At 40.6% G+C, this 25,597-nt stretch overlaps 1 protein-coding gene across 9 annotated transcripts in view; it reads right to left on the bottom strand.

Moving 5' to 3' along the window:
• NBEA (neurobeachin) overlaps positions 1 to 25,597 on the bottom strand; it is a 472,923-nt gene that overhangs the window by 251,605 nt on the left and 195,721 nt on the right. For all 9 annotated transcript variants that reach the window (XM_066621990.1, XM_066621993.1, XM_066621995.1 and 6 more), the window contains 3 exons: positions 21,277 to 21,341; positions 11,550 to 11,658; positions 3,152 to 3,318 (listed from right to left, as the gene is read on the bottom strand). In XM_066621990.1, the coding sequence (XP_066478087.1) occupies positions 3,152 to 3,318; positions 11,550 to 11,658; positions 21,277 to 21,341 (341 nt within the window). The remainder of the gene's footprint in view (positions 1 to 3,151; positions 3,319 to 11,549; positions 11,659 to 21,276; positions 21,342 to 25,597) is intronic.

Here is a 25,597-nt window from a genome sequence, read left to right as displayed (position 1 = left end):
ACTCAGAAGTAAGCCCCATTATAGTCAATGGGGCTTACTCCTAGGTAAGTGTGGATAGGATTGTGACCCAGTGTCCTTCCTGCCAAAGCCTTGCCAGGGGAGGCAAAGCAGGCAGGGTCACTTTGGGGCATTGCTGGCAAGGAAAAGGGTTTCTCCAGGATCCTCTTCGAGCCAGCTGCTTCTGGTTCCTACCTGCTTCCACCTTCAGGCTCGCTCTCACTCCCTCCTCACTCTCGCCGCTCAACCTCACTCCCTCCACGTTCCCACCCGCTCTTCCAGGCTTCTCTAGCTGCCTGCCCAATCAGTGCGCAGGGCAGGCACCATCAACAGCAGGAGCATCCAAGCCCCTGCGCGGCTGCTCCTTTTTCTCCTGCTGCCACATGCGGCTCCGAGCAGCCGCTGCTGCTGCCTGACTCCTTGGCCCCGCGGCACACCTGAGGCAGCCTCATGGTACACCAGTGTGCCGCGTCACAGTGGTTGAAAACCGCTGCTCTAGAGGCTCTGCAGAGCCTGTGACCCCTTTGCAGCCCTCCCAGCAGCTTCAGTTAAAAGGAAAAACACACTTCCTGTTTTCATTGTGATACCGGAAGTAGTTCCCTCCCCCCTTTTACTTCACTTTGAAGCTGCTGGGAGGGCTGCAGAGGTGGTTACAGGCTCCCCGGACCCTCTGGAGAGCCATAGCGACCCCCAGATAAGTTGAAAAAAACCTCTTCCCTCCCCAGCAGCAGCATGATTGTCCTGAGTAGCATATATTGCCATCACCTCCCTTCACAAACACAAGTTCCCAAACTCTCCTTGAGAGTCCGGGAACCTCTGCTCTACAGGAATAACTCTGGACTATTAATCTCTATAGAAAATTTGCCATAGATTAAAATGTGGATTACAACCTATAGGTGCTTCAAGTAATGATCTTATGCGTACCTGCAGAAGTCTGGTGATGATCATGATGTGTTCCAGTGCAATCAGCTGGCATCCTATTTCTGAGCTTCCCTTCAGTGGTCTCTGACATTATGTTTGCTATGTGGATGGGTCATTGCGTATACTAAACAGAACCCTTACGGTGCCCACAAAGACGTGGGTTATTAATATGTAGAAATTAGCAGTTTCTTAATAGAAACTGGGTTATTAATATGTAGAAATTAGCATTAATATGTAGAAATTAGCAGAAATTCTTAATTAGAATTAAGAGTTTTACAAGCCTTGTAAATAAAACAGTCTGCTCAATGACCTGTTGTGCGATAGAGATGCATACAAAAGACCTGAGGAAGACCTCCTTGAAGAAAATGTCATAAATGTGGCACCACCACAGAAGACATTGCACCACTTTGATTTTCTGTGTGACTACAATCAAAGCAATGCCTTTTCTGAAGATCTTTAAGTGCTGGGGTTGATCATGTGCAATTAAGAGCTTATGAACTTTTTGAGACAAAATTCAGACAAGACTGAAATCATACTAGTTTAAAAAAAACAAAAACTGTTGGGTAAGACAGAACTTTGGCTTTTGTAACAATTTGCTTCCCATATGACAAATGCTGAGGAGTGTCTCTTCTGGCCTATGTCCACTATTCTGTTTATCATTTAAATTGTAGTTTGACTGTACCAACATTTAGAAATAAATAATCCCCTGTCCAAAATATTACAAGCTAAAGGACAAGACACAATTAAAAAAGAGAGAAAAGGAACAAATAAGTGTATCAGCAACTATCAAGTTTCCAATTGAAAAGAAAAATAAAGTGAATATTACTAAATCCTACAAGCTGATGAACACAACACAGAGCATTCCTTAGCCCTAAAGAATTTGCATACCTATTTTACATCATTTACTCTTCCTCCATGATCTGAGTCAGAGGTGTCCAAAGTTTTTGGCACAAGGGCCACATTGTATATCTGACACAGTGTTGAGGGCCGGAAAATAAATAAATGCATGAAGAATTGATGTGCTGAGAGTTTGACTGAATACAATAAGTGGGGGAGGAGTGCAGAGGGCAAAACTAACTTGCACAGGAAGAGGGTTGAATGGATTTGGAAATCAATGGGTTGGAGGGAGCAGAGGACAAAACTGATTTTATTAAAATGCACAGAACTAAGAACCAGCAGGTCACAGGGAAGTGTTCAAGATTCTCCTCCCCCCAGGCACCTTACAAAAATGCACAAAACCAAGTATCTCAGAACCAACAGATTTCCGCCATTTCTGGATTATAAGAGAGAGACACACTCACCCACACACAGCAGAAGTAAGTTAACAAGGAATAAGGATCTCACAAGCAAAGGAGAGGTGGAGGGGGGAACATTTCTGACTTGTAGGAGACACACACTCACCCAAACTCAGCAGGAGTAAGTTAAAAGGAAATAGGGATCTCACAGCCAACAGAGGAGAGGCTGCTACATCAACAGCAGTCTTCCATGAACTCCCTTCTCCTTCCGGCTCTGTGCAAATAGCACTCCCTTCACACCTCTCCACATGATTCCTCTTCTGGCTTGCTGCAGGCTAACTGATAGAGTGGTGCTCTCTGCAGCTCTTGTGAGCTCTGCAACTCTGCAAGAGCTCTATTAACCTCATGCCTACACCTGCAAGGTCAAAGTGAAGTTCTCTTGCCAGCTGGAGACTCACAAGGGACCAGAGGCTTTTTGTGGGCTGAATGGCAGCTTACTGTGGACCAGATTTGACCCACAAGCTGGAGTTTGGGGACCCCAATCTAAGCTGTTAAAAAAAAAAAAAGAATTATTTTGCAGGATTTGGGTGCGATTAAATAAAAAAAGGTTTGTAGAACAAGGCCCACAAGGGCAGGGAACATGTGATTGTGAAGGAGCAGGGATATGGAACTGTGCAAGATACTGAAGTCCGCTAAATGTTTCTCAGTTTTTTCCCCACTGTCATATAGACAAAAAGTTTCCTTTAAAAAAAAGTAGAACATCTGAGGTGCAGAAGTTAGCACTGACAAGAGACTCTTCATTTGACAGCATACAACTTAAATGTTAGATTTCATTCAGCCACTAGACTATGCCGATGACATACGATGAGCGGTATGATCAGGAATGGATTTGGGTGAATCACATTACAGTCTTGAATGCTCACTATAAAGACATGACAGGTCCATTTAAAATACCAGATCAGAAGCATATAATTATGTTACAATGATTAACAACATACCTATGTGAGACAGCTCCCCAAGCACCATGCTTATTTGTTAGGATATTCAGTATTTTCTGTTTCAGCTGATTTGCAGTAACATGATCTCGATGCTTGGCAGCGCTGATAAGGTGGTCACACATCTTTTCCTCCTCTCGTCTGTCAGCAGCATATTGGGCGCACTGTGACTAGAAGGGAAAACCACACTTACTGCTTCAGCAGACAGCTATGAGAAGTACTTTAAGAATTGTCTTTGCTTACCAGAAATTTTCTGACTTTGTCATTGCAAAAATGTGTTTATTATTCATTATACTTATGCGTAAAACCAAAACAATCACAGTAGTTGCTTTATTTAGTTTACCACTGAACTGTACAATATATACCACATAAACCAGATCATAGTAAATGCGATGAAACACTGTAAGCGGGATCCAAAAAGACCCTAGTCTTTGACAGACCTTCTACTTACACAAGGGGAGGGCACAATTTCTGTGAACTTCTCACTCTTGGTATAGCCCCCACTCCTGCATTGCACCTTACCACATCCCCACGTGCCATAAAGCATGTTCGTGGCACCAGGAGAGAAGGGAGCGCTGGTGCTGGGCCAGTGCAAGTAGGCACTGTGCTTCAGTGCTGGGAGAATGGCCAGTTGGCGCTCCTGCAACACTGGCCAGAGATGAGTGTTTTGGGGGCAGGGGAGGGGGCAAGGAGTGGGCAGAATGGGGCAGAAGGAGGTTGGAGGGAGGAGAAGATTGGGCCTGTGAGGGGGTAAAGATGGAGGCAGCATCTGCTGTCGCATCCTGAACCCCCCTGTGTGCTGGGTGGCCCAACAAAGGCCTCCTCAACTCTGCCCCTGCTCAAATATGGGCGCAAAGCGAAGGAGACCTATTGCTGCCAGCTGCTGGCTGCCCAGGCAAAGGGGGTGAATGCTTCATTCCCCTGAATAGGTCCGACCGTAGTCGCAGCTCCCATAGGATCCAGCGGTTGCCCTTTTGGTACCGCTGGAGCCCTGGTCACCACTGGATTCAGGACTGGGCTGCCTGGAAAGATGCCAAGGTTTCACAGAAAAACAAGGTGTTAAGATTTAAAGGATGTGAGCAAGGAAGCATCCTGCATGTGTTCCAGGAAGCACTTGGCAGCATATTGAGACTGCAGTCACTATACTATGTTCTCTGAATCTAGACAAAAATAACATACTACAAAGAAGACATGTATTAAAATAATTTAAGAGAAGATATTGATCAAACAGAAAGATCCAGAGAGCTACTCTGCACAAATTCCAGGCCTTTTGACTTTTTTTTTCTTCGTTCACATGAAGCATCACCAGCTGGTTCTGAAAACTCTGATTTTCAAAAATAGCTGTGTGCCCTGGTGGGTTGTTTTTCATCAGAGATAAGATCAAACCCCCGGAGTATGAAAAGGCATGGACTGTTTTGGATAATGCTCATTAACCCTACACCTGCATTTTATTTTCTGCCTGCAACAAGAAATTAACTAATCCCAAATATATTAATTTTTTTCTATAGTTTTGATTACAGCACAGGTGCTATAACATGTAAAAACTGGAAGACTAACTGGATGCTGTGTACTGATTTGAGTTTTATGTTTGGAAGCCTGTATCTAGAAAACGACTTGCATTCAAAGAACCGTGAGTAGAAAGAGAACATTTCTTAGTGTTGTTTCATGAACAGAAAGGCTTCTTGCAGTGCAGAGCCACAGTGTTTTGGATGTTGCCTTACAGAACAAGGAACAGTAAATAAGAAAGATGAATAATAAGGGACAGGCTGAAGCATATACACTCTGTGGGCCATAGAAAGGTTCTGAAGAGTATGGCAGGGCCTGCGACAACTTACTGGGCAGAATTATAAAAATAGTCTGCCCAGGAGTAGTGATTCCATGGCAGAGCAGCTTAATCAGTTTTTTGGTCTGTCTGAGGAGGAGATAGCAGCCACCAACATTCCAGCTGCAGCCACTGATGGTCAGTCACTTGTCCTGCATCCTGATGATGTGAGACGGGTTTTACAGAATATTAATGTCTGGAAAGCAGCTGGCCCAGATGGAATTCCAGGACGGGTCCTTAAAGACTGCGCTGCAGAGCTGACTGAAGTTCTTACAAATATTTTCAATTTATCTCTATCACAGTTCTCTGTCCCTACTTGCTTGAAGACATCTACTCGTATTATAGTGCCAGTTCCTAAGCAGACTGTAGTTGCTTCTCTCAATGATTATCAACCTGTGGCTCTAACTTCGGTAATTATAAGCGTTTTGAGAGGCTGCTGTTGAAACATATTAAATCTGGTCTTCCACCCACCTTGGATCCTTGTCAATTTGCATACGGGGTAATAGGTCAACTGATGATGCCATCTCTATTGTTTTACATACAGTTCTGCTTCATTTGGAACAATGGGGTACATACGTACGGCTGTTATTTGTGGATTATAGTTCTGCTTTTAACACCATTCTACCTAGCAGGCTATTTTTAAAAATAACTAGTTTGGGCATACAGCAAGACATTTGTCTGTGGATAAAGGACTTTTTGACAAATAGGCTACAGTCAGTTAGGATGGGCTCTTATCATTCTTCCACTCTGATATTAAATACAGGAGCTCCCCAAGGCTGTGTGCTGAGCCCCTTCCTCTATTCCCTCTATACACATGATTGTACCCCATCACATAACACCAGTGAAATTATAAAATTTGCAGATGATACTACAGTGGTGGGGCTTGTTAGCGGGAATGATGAATCTGCTTATAGGAAGGAGGTACAGGAATTGTTATTGTGGTGCAAAGAAAATAATCTCTCACTTAACATCACAAAAACTAAAGAAGTTATAATTGACTTCCGGAAAAAGAGGGATGTACACACACCATTATACATAAATGGTGAGGAGATGGAGATGGTTGCTAGTTTCAAATTCCTAGGTATTTACATCACAGAGGACCTCTCGTGGACTATTAACACCAGCATGTTGATAAAAAAAGGCACAAATGCGGTTATATTTTCTGAGGAAGCTTGGGAGGTTAAATTTGTCACAGCAGCTGCTTGTGTCTTACTATTGTTGCACCACTGAGAGCGTCCTAACCTATGATATCTTGGTGTGGTACGGAAATTGCTCTGCAGGGGACAAAAAAGCTCTGCAGAGAATTATTAAGATTGCACAGCACATCATCAACCTTCATCTACCAGCTTTGGAGGACATCTATACATCTCGCTGTCTGCAGAAGTCACATAGTATTCTGAGAGACCCCTTCCACCCGGCTCATAAGTTCTTTGAACTGTTGCCTTCGGGTAGACGATACTATTAGAGCAGCACCACACAATTCCTGAACAGTTTTTATCCCGCATCCATAATTATGCTGAATAAGGTGATATAGTTGTTACCATGCTCCTGGGCATTATGGTCTGTTATACTGTTTTTATGTTATGATGCATGTTGTATAGAATGTGTGGGTGAGTGTGTAGAGTGTGATTGTTGGAATTGCAGTATATATTTATGCTTGTATCTCAAAGGTGCATAAATTTTGTTGTGCTGTAGCACAATGACAATAAAGTTACTACTACTACTACTACTACTACTACTACTACTACTACTACTACTACTACTACTACTACTACTAAGAGATGCCATTGGAGGATCTCTGGATGTGGGCTCATTTTCCTCACAAAATGTTTTTACTATTAACTTGGAAATGGCCCTTCTGTGAGCAGAAAAGGACCTCTGAAATCAAGCCAGTATAGTTTCATATTAAAATGCATAGAGCACATTACGTTAAAAATAACATATCTGTTTTGATACCAAATGTTTTACTTTCCTAATAATTTGGCTCTTAGGTATATAAAAAAACTCTGCTTCCATTATGCACATACTTCAGGCAAACATTTAGTCAAATACTGCTAATTCTACACACCTTGAAATAAGCAAGTTGAGGCATTTTTGACAGTATAGACATGATAGGGTTAATTCATTTTTCAATTTATCTTCGTGTACCAAGAAGCACCAATTAGTACAATGATCTTTTTCAGTAATGAGGTTAATATTTCATCAGCTCATTGGACAGTTAAATCAAATTTTCATTTTTCATCTTGAGCAATTATAGAGTCTAACAGAACGAATGAATGTTAACTGTGAAAAAGCACTTTGAGAATAATTGGACTTTTTCAATAACATTCATAAAGCAAAAGTTCCTACAGACCTCTTTTTCTGTCATGCATGCAAACACCCCCCCTTTCTTATCTAACACAGCATTGTATTTCTAAAATTTATTTGTATGCAATCTTTCTTCTAAAGAGCTGAGGAAATTATTATTTCATATTATTCTTATAACAAATCAGGGAGGCAGTTGAAGGTGAGAGACAGTGACACTTCCAAGGTCAGCCTGTGAGTTTCAGGACTTATACCTAGTTCTACAGAAACTAGGTATATTTATATTAAATATGTAATTTGACCATGTGGGAGGGGTATGACTGCTCAAGACCTCCTGGCACCTACAGCAGCATGCCAAATGCTGCCCCCTTACCTGGTGATGTACCCGCTCTAGCCTACAGCTATTCTCCATATTTCTGTTCCCCTCTTCCTATTCCAATCTAGGGAGTGTGAGGAGGAGGAAGAGGATCAGAGGGAACTAGTTGGTGTACAGAGATGAGCACCCTCCACCAATCTACAGTCTGTGGTAACAGCTTCTGGTTGGTGTCATGGATGGGCTAACCCAAGAGGGCTATCAGTGTCAAGGTGAAGCTTAATGTATTTATCATTTTAAAAAACTTATGTACATAATGAATATCAATAGTAGGTGCAAATAGAAACCTCTAAAATAGGATTGTACTCTCAAACTTGATATCACACACAAGTGCTCAACTGTGTTTTGAGAGCATCAGAGTATTATTACATATTTAGAATATAGGAAGTTGCCTTATATTGATTGGTCCATCTGGTTCCAAATGGCCTACTCTGACTGACAGTAGATCTGGGGTATCAGACAAGGGTGTTTCTTCAGCCCTAACTGAAGATGCCAGAGCCAAGGAATCTCTTCCTCTGACTCATAAATCATGTCCTTAATGTAGGTTACCAAAAAAAATTAACTTTTTTTTTTTTTTACATTATCCACTTAAAAACATATTCACATATTCAGATAACAGTAAAATCTGGAAAATGTAGTTTGAAAAGGTCTTGGTTTGCTTACTAGAAAATTGACTTAAAGATTCTCCCTGAAGGGAATTTGGTTAATATTCTAAATTGCATTTGCTAACTGAAGCTGGAAGTTAATTGAATATTCCCATTTTGTCTAGGGTTCTGACAGATCTTATACCACAACAAATTCTTCAAAAGGGCAGATAACTCAATCTTCTACTGTCATCTTAGTTTACTACATGATGCTCTGATAAATATCAAATGTTATTTACTGTTGAAGCAATATGAAACTTCACTCTGACATACACTTAATTGTAAATGCGATTCCCCCCCCTCCTCCATCTAAACACAAGATATACAGAGCAGGCTTGGTAATAAATTTGTTGCAATCCCACATGACAAGTGATTGTTGTCTGGACTGACAAAATGTAGTAAAGGTTATAGGTATTGAGGAAGACAATATAGGATATAAAGAACTGTTGTCAATCGGCATAGAAAAAAATAAAAATAGTACAGCAAAGCATAGGTTAGGGACAATCTAAATACCCCAGAAAATCTATCCCACAAACAATTTCCTTTTTCTAATTTCAATCTTATGAGAACAGCCTGAGATATATTAATAAATTGCTAATATTCCATCAGATATAGCAAGCCAGTGAAACCCCAATTTGACTAGGACTGCACTCTTATGCACACCTTCTCAGGAATAAGCTCCATTAAATACAATGGGACAATGGGACTTACTTTTGAGAAAACATACAGGGGAGTGTACATGAATAAGCTACCTAAATAAATGGCTTTTTAGAGCCTTTATCAAAATTCTATTACCTAAGCAACATTTCCCCAAGAAACTAGAAATATTGACATTGGAATTATGTGCCTGGATGCTGAATTAGTAGATCTGGCCAAACCTCATACAATAAATACAGTATATGTTTATTTAAAATGTGACATATGTTTTTTTCTGTCAATGAAAAAACAGAATTCTTCACTGGGGAACTTTTTACTCCCCCACCCCTTGGAACAGCAGAATGACATTCCACATCACAAACTATACTGTTCAATGATAGTTTGTGGTATTGAATGAAAAAAAGATGGATCAATAAGTGCAACTAGTACTGCATAATTATCTGTGTGGCTAGATCTTGACTAAAGAAGAGTTATTTAAACAACATACACACACACAGGGACTGTCTAAACATAAAGTATTGTTTAAATGTTAACAGATTTTGATGGTCTATATTTAAGACAAATCTCTACTTTGTAGCAATATATTTCCATAACACAATATATGCAAATATGTTTTCTTCATAATGAAGTCAGATAAATGAGGTAAGATCATTAGGCCAGATATTACACATTTTAAAGTCTTTTTAAGAATTGTTTTACACACCTAAACCTCACTTTTAAGATTTCTTTTTGTATTTATTACGATGTGTTAACATTATAGGCAGGCTTCTTCTGCCATTTGTATCTGTAAACAAGCTTCTTCAGAGGCTCTTGTGCTGATGCAAGTCATCTAGAAAGCCCATTAAAATATGCAAAGGGCAGAAGGAGCATATTATAAAAATGTAAGTTCTCAGCTGAGCAAACTGCTCTGTTGTCATCTCTCTGAGGGAGGAGGTGGGAGCTTCTTCCCTCAACTGCACTGAGGGAAGAAGGCATCCAGCCCACCCATTTCTTGACTACTGAGAAAGAAGCTAGCAGGCTAGCCAAACATTTTGTTTCTTCATAGCCAATGAGGTAGGCAAGAGTTTGTCTATCCCAATCTGTTTTTGGCACACACATACACACTCAGGATAGAGTGCATCATGGGGGGGGGGGGTGGAGCACAAGGCTTTGCACCAGACCCCTGGCATTGACACTGTGTTCAAGAGTTACGTATCAGGTAATACATATCAGGTAATGCTTCTATTACCTCTCAAGGTAAAACAAGTTCAAGGCTCTTGTATACTCCTTCTTACCTCTGCAGGGAAAAAGTAATGATTGAACTGGGTTACACTATGCTTAGCTGAATGTCATGCCACTAGCTATAAAATCTGTCCTTGGAAAGAACGGACTTTGGAAATCAGGGTTGGAAGATATCACGTTTAAACAAATGTGGTGCAGCACAGTTTTGACATTTTTCCCCTGCATTTGAAGGGGAGTAACACACATATACTTTTAACTAGGCTGAAAATTCTTCCCAGAATGTAAAATAAGTACTAAATAAAGGAAGGGCTTTATGAGTGGAAGGATCCAGTTCCAAGTTAACATATTGAAACAGACCTTTCCTGATACATTTTACAATATCAACTTCACATATACAGCCCCCCCTCATAGATACAGAAACTGCAGATACAAGGGAACCCAGCCCACCCCATTTACATTATTTAGACGCTTACCAGGACAAAGTGTTTCTTTCTTTTACAGGATGCTTTTTTCAGTGAGGGTAACTCTGTCATTGAATGGCTGGACGAACTGGACATTGATATTTGACCTAGTTTAATTGTTAAACAAGTCCATGCATTATCTGCCATATGCTAAATAAATAAAAGAAGGATGCTATAAGTATGCAAATTTATAGTGAGTGCAGGCAGCCTGAATGCTTCAAAAAGACTAGTCTAAATGCTAACAGGAAGCAAGAACTTAAATGCTTCCTGAACATCTGATTTAATCACTTCAAGCACTCAGACTGCCTCCACATCCTGATATAAGTTTACATGTTTATAGTGACCTGTAAAAGAAGCAAACACTTTACCACAAGCTTCTAAATGATATTAATGGGGGGGGCAGATCCACAGATAATTGAATCTGTGGATAGAGGGGCACGCCTGTATGCCCTTGAACAGGTTCCACCTATCCTCTTACTGGTTAATTATTCATTATGTCTGCTTTATGTAATAGAAAAAAAATATTCTAAGGTGTTTGAATTAGTTTGGTTTAAAATCAGTGGTACTCAGAAAGTATTATTTCTATAATGATCTGGCTACTTCGTGCCTTATTTCAGAACTCCAGTGGTAACTTGCATTGGCAGTACAAAATACACTGTGAATCTTTAATAACTGCTATATCAAGAGAGTACGCCTGATGATAAAGTAGTTTTAGAAGCTATAAATAATTTCATGGGCTTTAATGACGAGATTTAAAAAATTATCTTCTTACTCCTATTTACCAACACTTGAAAATGCTGCTTTTGAAATGTCCAAAGTCTAATTTCTTTTTTTAAAAATCTACATTTTATGGAACTATGGTGTAAATGACTCCTGAGAGAAAACAAAAAAGAAGAAATTCAATGGCTGGCAGACTTACCTCAAATTCTGCATGTTTGTGTACATCTTCAGCTCTTTGCCTATTCAAAATAAACTCTGCCTCATTTGCAACACGTACTATGTGGTCTTTCATTGCATGACACAATAACCTGGAGGGAGAAAAAAGGTCAACTGAATTCAGTCTTAATAAATACGTCATACTCTAATATAGACACGTTTATGTTGATAGAAAGCAATTAACTGAGAATTGCTTAGCAAAAATCAGACAAAACCCAACACCAAAGGAGATTGCATGTTTAGCATTATAGTATGAAATGTCAAAATAAGCAAGGAGCTGTTTATAATCAAATGTTTGTCCTGAAAAACAACCACAGACACATTACATACAAGACACACTTTTTTATAACTGTCTTGATGATATCCATCATTACTTACTAATGATAATTTGAACTGTACAAACTTTTTAAAGAAGTTGTTAGATTGTAATCATAATCATGCAAGATTGTAATTTTTCCCCCTCCCTTTAGCTTTCCTTTCTCACTCACTCACTCACTCAAGATGAAATATAAGTGCTTAATATTGGCTTAAAACTCTCATCCAAGTGAACACAATAAATGCGTTTATCATTGACTTCAGCAAAAGCAGATTTAAGCTGGTGATGACTGCTTCGAAAATTCTGCCTTTGTATATTTGTTCTTCAAAGGCAGATTTCTGGAAAATTCACTTGCCTGCACAAAAAGCAATGTTCTCTTCCAGAGGCTTCCTTCTTCATAATGTGCATTTTGATACTGTAACAGACTATGTTGGCCACAGATGTGCTGCCATAAAAAGGACAGGATGTTGACCTGTAACTATATGTCTTCAAGTGGTCATCTGTGCAAACACATGTAGCACAGTTGTGTGCCTACACAGAGCTGAACTTGGAAGCTTCAGAACTTTGCTAATTGTTCTGCCCCTCTTCTTAAGTGGTGGAAACTCTATGTGCCTCAAAACAGGAAGAATGAAATGTTGACAGTGTTGAGATCACCTAGGGCAAAAAGGCAATGTCCATTCTCAACACCACTTTCTCTGAGTGGACTATGATGGATGAAGGGTCAGAATACAAGTACAAAGTTTAGTGACCCTCTGTGTTGAAGTAATGGCCATTAGAAACACCATCTTAAAGGCAAGCTGGCATAAGTCCACCGTAGCCATAGGTTCAGAAGCGATGCTCATAATTTCAGGTAAGACAAAGGACAAACTCTGTGATGTAACTACAGGTTCAATAAGTGGATGCAGGTGAGCTAGGTCTTTGAAAAATCTTTTAGCCCAGGGTGCAAGAAAACAGATGCATGGTTTGCTACCATCTTTCACACAGGTGTTGTACAGTAGATGTCCTGGAGAGAGGTACTCCTTAGTTTAAAATTGTTACATGCCATGTAGGTACAGTAGAATTTCCTCTTTACTGAACAAGTTTTTGAAGGCTCAGGATTTCCATGAGATAGCTAAAATATTCTTCAACTCCCTCTCAATACCAGCTAAGGTTCTTTACAGCATCAATTTCAGTGTTTTGATGTTGTGGTGGAGCATTCTGCCTCTGTCCGAAGGAGGTCCTGGTCAGAAGGGAAAGTGAAGGTTCTTGGTCTTCACCATCCTGAGTAAAAATACGAACCGATGCCCTGGTCAGTGTGGTGCTAATCAGGATGCAGCTGCTGTTGAATTTACACATCCTGTAGATGACTTTGTTAATGAGCAGGAAGAAGAGAAATACAATGAATAGACATTTTCTCTTATGGAATGGGGATTGTGTCCAGCTTAGTTGAAAAAAATTTGTGGAATTGTGGCTGGAGGTTAAAAGGTCCAAAACAGGGCAAACCCAGTAATGAGTTGTAGAACAGAAAGCTACAATTACCTCATCTTCTGCTATGTGAAGAGCACTTGCCAAGCTAGTGCTCCCCAGCTAGGTGGACAGCTGTTGCAGTGATATGATGTTGCACGTATCAGTCGCTAATTGTGCATGCTAAAGTGCAAAGAGTTTTCAATGCCAACCTACGTGTTTCTTCATATAGTACAAGGCCATTGTGTTGTCCTTTTGATCTATACTACTACTGTCCATCTATACTACCTGTCCCTCAAAGACTGTAGGAAGAATTTATTTATCTGACGACAAATTAAAGTATTTTGAAGCTGTTCTCAAAAGTTGATGTGGTCCTTCCTTTGTTGTGGTGCCCAGCTCCATGGACTTTTAATGAGCCACAGCAATCTCCTCATTCCCACAATAATGTACTGATGGTTTTGGCTAATGTATCAGGTTGGAAAGATACCAACCTTGAAGAGGTTGTAGACCCTGATCTGTAATAAATAGAAGCTTGCATTGAGAATGCACCTGAGACCTGAACACCAATAGGAACCATCTCATGTAGATGTCCCATCTGAACAACCATTTGGGTGGGTGCCATGTGGTCTAGGAATCATTGGATGCTAGACCACACGGTTGACATGGTGATGCTTGGAATTTCATGAAGAGGGATATTATGACCCTGCCAATTTTGGGAGGTGGTACAACTGTGTATAGAATCTAATAGGACTCCTATAAATTGGATCCACTGAATTGGTTCCCAGGAAGACTTCTTGTGGTTGATATACAGGTCCAGAGCTGTTACTAAGGCCAAGTGTTTGCTGCTTGGATTCTATAAATCAATCATTCAAGGGAAAACCATTATCCCTCAACACCAAAAGGAACATAGTTACCATGGTCATACACATTTTGAAGATCCTCTGTGTGTTGAGATGCTAAGATCCATGGTGGTGATATGATTATAGGAAATTCATATACAGGTGAGTGCCGCTTTGTGACGCTCCAACCAATGAAGGGCCGCATATGCAATGCTGCCACTGGTCCCTGCACCCTCCAAGCCTCTGAAGCTGAGGGGAGCTTTTTCCATAAGGCAATAGATCCCAAACCTTTGACAATGAGCCAAGAGCAAAAGAGATCTCTCAGAGCCCAGTGTATCGCCATCAGACATATACATCACCATGTCAGTGGCTATTTGGGAGCCCAAAGAGTGTCACATTCCAATTTGGGAGCTGAGCTCTAGATAACCTGAGTATAATTGTGTGTTGCTTAGTGACAGGGCTGTAGACAGGCATTCCTGTTGCCAAGCGAGGCTTGACGCTATACGAAGCCTCCGAATACGAGGGGAAGATGTGCTCCCCTTGCCTCTGTAGGTTTTGCTGCGCCTTGCAGATGCAACATGCACCTGTGTGCTGCCTTTGCAAGGCTCAGAATGCCCGAATCACGCAAGAGATGCAACTTCCAGTTTCCTTGGGAAATCAAAAGTTGCATCTCTCCGTGTGATTCAGACATCCTGAGCCTGGCAGAAGCAGCACGCAATCACATGCTGCCTCTGCAAGGCGCAGCAAAGCCTCCAGAGACAAGGGGAGCACAGTTTCCCCTCGACTTTGGAGGTTTCATATAGCGTCAAGCCTTACTTGGCAACAGGGGTGCTGGTCTGCAGCCCTGTTGCTAAGCAAAGCACAACTGTACTCAGATTATCTAGAGCTCAACTCCCAAACTAGAATGTGACTCTCTTTAGGCTCCCGTATAACCATTGGCATGGTGATATATATGCCTGATGGCGATACAATGGGCTCTGAGAGATCTCTTTTGCTCTTGGCTCATTGTCAAAGGTTTGGGATCTATGGCCTTATGGAAACAACAATTATCTAGATGCCTTGATAATTTTTCCCTCTGATATAGCACAATTATCAAGCTATCTGAACTAGGGAGGACCCCAGACTTCTGCTTTGCAGACACAATAACTGGTTTGATTCTGCAAACAGGAACTCGTAGCTTCTGTTTGCTTTTACCGGGCATTCTGGAACCCGTTGAGGCCAATGAACTGGGTCCTAGCATGATCCAGAAGTGGGCTCCAGGGCCTCCCAATAAGGCATTGTGTCACTTTAGGAAGTTTGGGAACCACATTCTTAGAGCATGCCCTGAAGGGCAAACAACACATGTGGAAATGAAACCCTGGTAGCGGCTCTTTCTGAAGAAAAATAGCCTTGAGAAGGGCAATTTCCAAAGGAGAAATAGCATTGCTTAATCCTGTCCCTTTTGGCTGTTTTTCATTTAAAAATTCCCTCCCAAGCCAATTGTTCCCTCCAAAGCTGTGTTTGCCTATACCTAGAAACATATAGAAAGAGGTAATTTATAACGGAAAAACGGGTAGTGAAAAAATAAACCTCTTCCACTTCTTTATCACTCAAAATAGATGCTTCTCAAATCTATTTCAGAAAAGGCAGCTATCTAGACTCACTAGATGACATAAAAACACAAGTAATGTGCAATTTATTTCTAAATCAGTCAGGCAGTACAGATGGAAAACAGGAACATCGTAACTGAAATATTTTTGGTACTGAAGAACACGACTAACTATAGTGTGAACAAGCCAATTCTATACCACACCTCTTGTGACACACATATGCAACCCAGCTTCTGAGACTCTAACACAGCCATTTTCAACCACTGTGCCATGGCACACTGGTGTGCCGCGAATGGTCCCCAAGTGTGCCATGGGAATTTGGGAGAGGGTCATTTATCAATAGGACCATTAGAGGATGTGAGCCCCGTTGACAGCACAGTGTGCCTTGTCAATTATCAAAAAGCTGATGGTGTGCCTTGATCATTTTAGTGCCTTGCCAGTGTGCAGTGAGATGAAAAAGGTTGAAAATCACTGCTCTAACGTATGAGACAGGGAACCAATACAGAAGTGCCAGTCTTTTGCATTCAATGCTGGGAGAAGCACTGTTCTGTCATATTCAATGTTGGGGACAGCTTCATGCAAGTACTCCCATTGTTTATGCCCTAGAAAGCTTTGGATTGGGCTGACAGGCTAAATTGCCAATACTAATATATACATTGAAAAATGTATACTACATTTTATTAGTGAATTGTTAAGAAAATTCTAATTTCATTTTAAGTTAATTAGCTTGACTGGAGCTGAGGGCAAATTGCAAGAAGTAATAGTGTTCTGTTCCAGACATGGCGGCACCATTATTCCTACAGACTCCTTTATGTTGCAGCTCACACTTTTGTCATTTGGTAGGTGTTGAAAATTCAATCTGTGGGTATTCCCAGGTGTCTTTAGTAAAATATGTGTCTTCATTTCTTCTTTCTTGATGCAGGGTCAAACTTGCCTTTGACTCCAGCCATCACTATATCCCTGATAACACTTTAGATTACAATATTAAACTTTTATTTACTTAGGCAACCTGTCTAATCCAGCTTGTTCTCCTTATTCTAAAACACAAAAGGCTGCGATATATATGAATATTCTTAACTTTCCTCTGTTAGATATGCTGGAATATGTAGTCCTAAATCCTGCAATCCAGAGCATGAAATGTAACATGTTTTGCAAAGCCAAACATTTTTATTAGCAAAAAAGCATTACAACCTTTTCTGAAAACTCATTTCTCAAAAAAAAGGTTTATTCTCAGTTATACAAAGAGCAAATTTGGTTATAAAAGCAATTATAATGATGAAAAATATCTGTTTACCCTATCAACTTTTTATATGCTATATTTATTTATATAGGTATATGCCACTTAATGACTCCAATCCCCGTTGTTATGCAATTAGGACATTAAGTGAACATTCAGTCCAATCTATTGCCTTTGTTGTGCAAACAGACACTCCCTGCCAGACACTAGCTGGCTGCACAGGCTACTGAAGACAGATTGCATCTTCCTTGCATTAAAAGCCTCTTTGTTTTGTAAACAGACACTCTGTTGCAGGCTATGGGAGATGCAATTGCCTCATTAAGAGCATCTTTACTGTGCTTTGACCACCATCATATACGCAGTCTGTTGTTAAGTGAAAGGTTGTTAAGTGGTGTACGCCTGTATTTAATATTATTAAATTTACTACTGTGCAAGTAAAATTTTAACACAAGGAATGAATGAAACCTACGGCAGGCCACTCCTGCTGGCAGGACAGGAGCACACACTGTTGCAAACGTGCCATAAGGCATGTTGTGGCAGTTGAAGGATTGTCACACCAGGGGTAAGGCCGGCGCTGGCCTGCCATCACAAATCAGAGGCCTGCACCCACCCAAACAGGAAGGCGCTCCACTGGCCAGTAGGGGTGGGGTGACAAGCCAATCAGGACCAGGAGGGGACAGGAACAGCAGGTGCCCAACACTAGGTAGCTGGTGCACATCCAAGTAGCCCACTGTGGTTGCTGGAGCTTCACCCAAGGTAAGGGGACAAACATCCCCTTGTCCCTAGGAGACTTCCAGCAGCCACAGTTCCCATGCTGGATACAACAGAGGTTGCACCAGCGTAGAAGTGCAGGACTTTCATTAGGTTTGGCCTGCCCATAATCAGAATGAAACTGTATTAATTTCATTGCATGAATTTCCCTACTAACCAGCCAAAGAGGCACTTTTTCAAGTGGTGCTCTTCTTATATTTAGCAGGGGAAGAGTGACTGTTCCTGTTCACTCCAGCACAGTATCTTTCTAGTGGCTGTTGCTGGGGTTCTTCTGCATCTTTTTAGATTGTGAGCCCTTTTGGAGCGCCAAGTGATTGAGAGTCCAATCCTGAGCTTGGTGCACTGGCTCACCACCGGTGCACGCTGTTGCAAATGTGCCATAAGGCACATTTGCAGGCCCTAGCGCTGGTGCTCCACTGGTGCTAGTCTAGTGCTGGCCGGCATTCCGAGGGGAGAAAGCGGGGTAGGCGGAACTGGTGGAGCTTTTCTATACTGGATCCAGAGCCTCCATGTCAGCTTTTGTTGAAAAGCTGTACATAATTATTAATAGTCATCTACAGCAGAGGCAAATTGTTCCTATCACAGTAATAATGTCAAGAGACACTGGCCAAGGGCATACACCTATCACAGGGTCTACCCAGGCAAGCTGACCTCTTTAACTTCCTGGTACTGGGAGTGGTGTGAGTTAGTCAAGCTGCAGCCCTTCCTGTGAGTAAGCCCCATTGACCACAATGGGTTTTATTTTATTGTATGACCACTAGTAGGGTGTTCCCATTAGTTGGTAGCGAGGGTGGGAGGAAAAGCTATTTTCATCAAGGACTCAAAAGGACTCAATTGGCAAATAGGAACAGGGTACACCTGTAGCTCCTCTTCTGTGCTGGAAGGAAAGAGTCACCACTCAAAGTACCCTCCCACTTGGGGATATTGGGGAGAAGGATGGGATGGTGGCTCCCTGATTGCCACTAGAAAGCTGGGAATGGGGCAGTGCAGGGATTTGCCCCAGGGTCTCTAGCAACCTATATCTGTAAAAAAATATATATTTATAAAGCAAGATGACAGGTTTATTTAGGAATTCTTTTTGATAATATATAGTTATATAAATTTTAAAGAAGAAACAAATGAGAAATCAACTAGAATATGGAGTGCCACTCCAATTCACAAATTCTTTTGCACTCTTCTTCAATTCACAATTTAAAATTCAATCATAACTGCAGAGTAATTATATGCAATTTTACATTCCATTAACTTTGCTTTGTTTTAATTATAAAGCTCCTTTGTTAGATTCCTTTAAATGATCCAGTTTACAATTTCAGGCTGTTCAAGGGAGCACTTTAATTCTACTGCACATTCATCAACTGTTTATGTCCTGTTAATTGTTGACAACTGCACAATTGCATTCCAAAGGTATGATTGATGAACTGCATTCAAAATTTTAGCTGTTAAGTAGAATAAATATTTATGGCAATTTCCTCTTTGCCACCAGAAGGACACAATCAAAAGCTCAGGACAGAAAAACTAGTGTTTTAGCAAATATATACAACAGAAAAAATGTGATTATAGATATTTTGGATTCATTCATCCACATTCACAACAGCAAAAGCAGCAATGTTTGACTCAGAAGTTTTTGAAGACAAAGTGATTTGTTGAGTGCTTATTAGACAGTTTTATGGATAACAACAGATATGATCTTATATCAAATCAGACTGTGATAAATTGAAAGTTATGCGGAATAATCTCCCAGTTGTGGGAGACTGCTAGAAGCCTTGACCACATTCCAGAACATAAAGGACACAATAGATTTTTCTTAGTTTGCTTAATTAAAGTATGTTGTGATGTGAAGTCCATATTGTCCAGACAACATTAAGGGCTCAATCCTATGCAACTTTCCAGGGCTGATACAGTCATGCCAACAGGGCGCGTATTGCATACTGTGATGAGGGGGCAGTCATTGAGGCCTTCTAAGGGAATGTTTGTTTCCTTGCCTAGGGGCTGCATTGCGACTACATCAGCTCAGGGCGCAATCCTAATCCACTTGCTACACTGACATAAGGGCAGTGCAGCTCTGAGGTCAGGGAACAAACATTCCCTTACTTTGAGGAGGTCTCAAAGTGCCTTTCTCGAAGTGAGTGCCACCCAACTTCAGAATGCAGCACACGTTCCATTGACACAGCTGTGCCAGTGCTGGAAAGCTGGTTAGGAATGGGGCCTCAGTTAGTTAGATAGGTTTGTTAGATAGGAAAGTTAGATAGATTCAGGCCTTAAACCCCCAAAACTGTCAATGATACCTCCACAGAGATTACTAGTAAATCAACACAGACAGATATGATTTATCAGGGCAGGTTGTAATATGCACAACCTACCATTTCATAACTTACCTACCATGTGAAGTTGGTAGGTTGTACCAGGAAACTTACCTTTTGTATTTAGAAGTTTATATATATTTACAGAACATTATTGAATATGCATATTTTATTCTGGGTCCAATCTTACTCTGCTTCACAGACATATTATACAAGAAGATAACAATTAAATGAAGTTTCTTCAGTGTGGTGAATTTCATCAATTGTTTTTATTATTTTATCAGGTCTGTGAATTGTGTTATTTTACTGTACTGCTTTATTTCTACCTTTTTCCATATATCATCCTGGGAGATTTATCCTGAAGAGCAACTAACAATTTTTCAAAATAAATACTATTCCTTAATTTCTATTAATCTTGCATTCTCATCAAAAATAAGTTTCAAATAAAAAACTAAAAAAAATCTTCAGTAGGTGTTCTATGATTTTTCTTCAGTACTTCAAATATGAAGATCTGCATTTGAAAGGATACTACTGCAACAGGTCAACATAAAGAATATAAGTAGATCATAGTGACCTCTGGTTTAAATAGTTCTCTGTCAGCTTAACAAAAATGTCTCTCTTGCAAAAGGTCAAGTAATGTTCATTAACATCAACACTAAAATAATTATGCTCTTAGTTGGGAAGGACAAGCCACAGTCTTCAAAATTCAAAGCAAAAATAATGACATTGGATTGCACGGTAACAGCTGTTTTTACAACTAACTATCACATATAAAGTCCCATTTTATAACAAAGTACCTGAAACTAGGACTGGGAATTAGGATAAAAATAGTGCTCCTTCATTAACTGCACAAATACTATTTATTACATGATGAACATGGTACTCCAAAGCAGATGGAGTGACAGATGGATTTGCAGATTGGATTTCTTAGATTCTATTTGTAAAAAAAAACCTTGCTGCTCAAGAACGATGGTGGCAGAAATCTCAGATAAACCTCAAACCTCTGCATAGGTGCTTTCAGATGAATGTTGAACCCAATGTTTTATTATGTATTAACAAATTAAGTATCTCTCATGCAAAAGCTTCTCTGTTCTAAAATTGCTTAATTAAAATAGTTTTTCCTAAAGTCTTCCTGGAGCAGATGGTGAAAGTATTATCACCCAATGGAATTAGACACAAAATGACTACTTGTCCAAAAGCTTTAAAATTAATTACCTTCCTTCATTGATGAGCTCTATAAAAGCAAGTCCTGCATTCTTCTGAATAGAATTCTGCCATTCCTAAAGGAAAAAATAAAGCACCTTTTAAAAAAGTAGCAATTACTTTTGAAAGTGTGGCTGTATTTAATTTTGATGAACAAAGATTATTCCATCAGTGTTTTACATGGATTTTTCTGGCTACCATATGTTCAGTCTTTTAAAGCCTCCATTCTTGCACTGCGCACTGTAATGCTATGCATACATGTTTCATCAGTTGTATATACCCAAATGCTTTCTACAAATGAACAGCTATCAGGTCAAAGTTTTGCTTTAATGACCAACTGCTGTGAAAAGCAAGCCATTTAATTGGTGAACCACTCAGAAACAATTCCTAAAATTATCCATAGAATATTTAAAGGTATTTGGGAAATCAAATATATTTTTAGAGTTAATTATTTTGGTAATAAGGCTATGGGTTAACTTCAAAACTAGATGAAACTACAGGTGGAGCCTGTTTATCCACAGAATTTGCATCCACAGATCTGGCTCCATGCAGGTCCCCTGGACCAGACTTGGTCCAAACTGGGGCCAGACTTGGCCCCACCTGAGCCCTCAGCTCCGGTTGCCTCCAGAAGCTCTTCTGAGGCTCAGAAAGGCCCCCTTCGGAGAAGTGGCTTCCAAGGCTTTTGGGGGCCTCAGAAAGGCCTCTGGAGGTCCTACAAAGGTACTTCTGGTTTTCGCCCAGTCACGTTCAGAGCTTGATAGTGCCCCAAATGTGCATGATTTGGTTTCATGCGCAATTTGGTATCCACGAGGGTTCCAGGAACGGAACCCTCACGAATAGTGAGGGTTCACCTGTACAGTGAACCCTCAATTTAGCAGACTTATAAACAATAGACCTCAGAAATAATGGATGCTTTCTGCTTTCTGCAGAGATCCCAGTTAAACGGTTCTCTGCCACAATCCTGCCTGTCTCACAGCCTGCTTCCACATGTACCAATCTAATAGAGCTTCTTCGGTGCTGTCACTCTCTCCTCCATCCTGGATTCATTAGGGCACTCTGGCAATAGAGACCTTCATGGAGCACCTTTATGGATAGCAGAGTGGCAGCACTGAGGGAGCTGTATAAGGTAGTGGTACCCAAGAACCCTTTTTCCTGTTTGCTTGGAATAAGCATACAAGATTGTATACACATGTGGACAGTGCTGTGTGCCTGCTAGGAGAGCACAATCAAGGCCAGTGCCATGACTTCAGATTCAGACTGATGGCAAGATACCTCAGATCTCACAGAATTCAAGGAAGGCCAAGCTTTAGTTTGCCAGAGCAATCATGGCTCCTCCTCCCCTTTGGCTGGCTGACTGGCTTGGGAGAGCCTTGCCTTGCTTTTTTTCTTCGAAAAGTCCATGAATAGCTGCACTTTGCTTGCATGGCACATTTGAACCCATGAACAGAAGCCATATTCTAGGAACTTCCTGATTTGGAGCAAACAATGTACAGGTGGAACCTCTTTATCTGCAGATCTGGGACCCAAGGTTTTACCTCACAGTGGGTCCTGAATGTGCAGATCTGCTCCACCTGTTGTCTTCCAGTCATGTTTGAAGGCCCTTCTGAGGGTTGGGGAGGCTGTGCATAGGCTTCTTGACACCCAGGAGGCCTTCTGGATGTCTCAGAAGGCCTTCCTGGTGGTTGGGATGGCCGCGCATGGCCTCCCCAGCCCTCAAAAGGGCCTTCAAACATGACCGGAGCACAGTTCCAGTTGCAGTTGGAGGATAGGTACCACAATTCACAGATTTCATTATCCGTGGAGGGTCCAGGGACAGATCCCCTGCAGATACCAAGGCACCACTTGTAGTTAGTGACGCAAAAGAAGGAACTCCAACCCTGGCTGCGCTCACCAACCACATGACTAAATTCAATAAAGGAGTCTATGTTAATTGAGGCACTAACCTTCAAAGTCTGGTAAAAGTTTGTTGCAGGGTGCAAAAAACAACTTAAGCATCCCACAAGAAATTCCATAAGTTCCTTTGAAATATAAATTACAAAATGTCAGGTCACAGAACCTCTTGGGTCTTCATTTACACCATTCCTCATTTGCTCTGGCTAGCTGTTGATATTGTACTTGATCATCAACTACGTTGATTAAAAGTTACCTGTGTCAGTTAATTCAGTGAAAGAGACTCTTACCATCAGTTAAGAGATTTCATGGCCTGCCAAGGGGCTCACTCCTTGCCTAGAAGCCTTTGGTTCAGGCTACAGAGAATTGCAATTCACCATGGTCTGTTGCTGTGGTCAGAACCTTGGTATTTTTCTTGCTTCTTTCTGTGTTATCTAGGGAACACTTATCTTTAAGGCCTAGTTAGATGAATGATGAAGGGAATACATTGCATTGCTTTTTGTTCTTGATTTTTTTCCTCCTCTGTGCTATTGCATTATCATCCCACAATAAAAGTTGTTTGTTGTTACGTGTTCACCCTCGTTTCTCTCTTTCTTATACTGTATTTTGCTATGTACACCACTTTGTGAAATATTTTGTGAAAAGCAGTTTATAAATATTCTTGATGTTGATGAGCATTTAATAACAGACTTCCCCAAGCATGGGTTACATGTGTACTAAAAAGCACACCCAGTAACAATGTGTGGAAGTGTGGGCTTGGAATTCTGCAATCCCACCAGTCTCTGTCCCTTCAACAATTGCCTATTTTATAGGGTTCCATTGGTGCTGCTTGTTGGATATCCACTAGAGAGCTCTGGGAAGTGGAGCAACACCTTCATTCCTAGATAGGCCTGGAGGACAGTGGAGAGACAGCACTGAGGAAGCCCTGTAAGGTACATAAGTATGGAAGGAGGGTAAACAAGGAGTGGGCTCTTTAATACACTGAAAGGGATTTGGGAATGACCAGACACCCCTTCCATTCATTACTTAGGGAAATCAAGGTTTCAATGTACTCTCCTTAGCATCAGAGTAACAATAACATCTAGATATAGTGATAATAAACATATCAAGCCACCTTATACCAAGACAGACGACGGGTCAATTCAGTACAATACTATCTAACTAGCAGCAGGTCTTTAGGGTCTCAGGCAGGAGTCTTTCTCAGGCAGGAAAATGACAATATTTGGCATGAGTATCCATTTTATTATGAGAAGACAGATCAGGCCAGTAACTGCATATCCCAACTTACATGTACAAAGTTTATTTCTTATGTCATGAGTAAAGCATACTAAGATTCTACAAACTGTATTCTCTCTCACTAGTTTCTTATGAAATGTCTGAATTCAATTAACACTGCCATTATTAGTTCTACCAATTTTCCTGTAATTCCCTTTCCACTGTGAAAGAGAACTGAAATCCCATTTAATACAAGTATAAAAGAAAAAGCCACACAAGAATACTAAATGTTATAGTGAATTTTAATTTAGTTTTTAATTAGAATATTTTAATAGCCAAGATTAACACTTTAATTTTCTAATACTTTAAACTTTAATCACAATCTGATTTTGTAACAATTCTTATTAACTAGTTTCATTATTCTGGTTTCTTTAATATAGCTCAGAAAGAGTTTCATGGCCAGTTTTAAAGCTACTAAAACCCCTACGAACTGGATAAAGAGGCACCTTTAAAAGTGGTGCTCTCGTATATTTAATTGGGTGAGGGGAACAACTATACCTCCTTGCCAAGCATGATTCTCCTTGCCCAAGATACCCAGCAAGGCATCTTTTCCAATGGCTGTTGGGTGTGTCTTTTCTGCAGCTCTTTTTAGACTGAGAATCCTTTAGGGACAGGGAACTACTTATTGATTTATTTTGCTGTAAACCACTTTGTGAAATACTTTTTCTTGAAAAGCAGTATATAAATATTCTTAATAAAAAAACTTGGCTTTCTTTCAGATCAGCGTAAGAACCGTTCTAATAGTTTCTCTAACCTCCACACAAATATTAATTTCAAATCTGATAAAGTTGCATAATGAATGAATGTGCAGAAAAAAAGAGGATCTAAAGAGTAAAGGTCAAAGATTTGTGGTGCAATTCAGTGGCATCACTAGGGTTTATGTCACCTGGTGCAGGAGGCCAACATGTCATCCCATGCAGTGGGCATGGCAATGCCCTGGGCAGTGGGCGTAGTGATGTGCCATTGCCCCACCCCACTGGTCTTTTTGGCTATAACCTTTGATAGAATTGAGATATTTCAATGTGGTTTGTTTCATTGCTTTCTGCATGAAATCACACATCAATTGACATATAACATGATGGTATTATTCGAAAATACCAAGATTTTAAAATTTTTGGTTAGTAGTGGTGTCACCCACCCTTTGTGCGCCACCAGGTGCGGCCTGCAC

This window comes from Tiliqua scincoides, chromosome 3 (genome assembly GCF_035046505.1).
Source record: "Tiliqua scincoides isolate rTilSci1 chromosome 3, rTilSci1.hap2, whole genome shotgun sequence".
In the NCBI taxonomy this organism is placed as follows: Eukaryota; Metazoa; Chordata; class Lepidosauria; order Squamata; family Scincidae; genus Tiliqua; species Tiliqua scincoides.
This window is presented reverse-complemented; position numbering and strand designations above follow the sequence as displayed.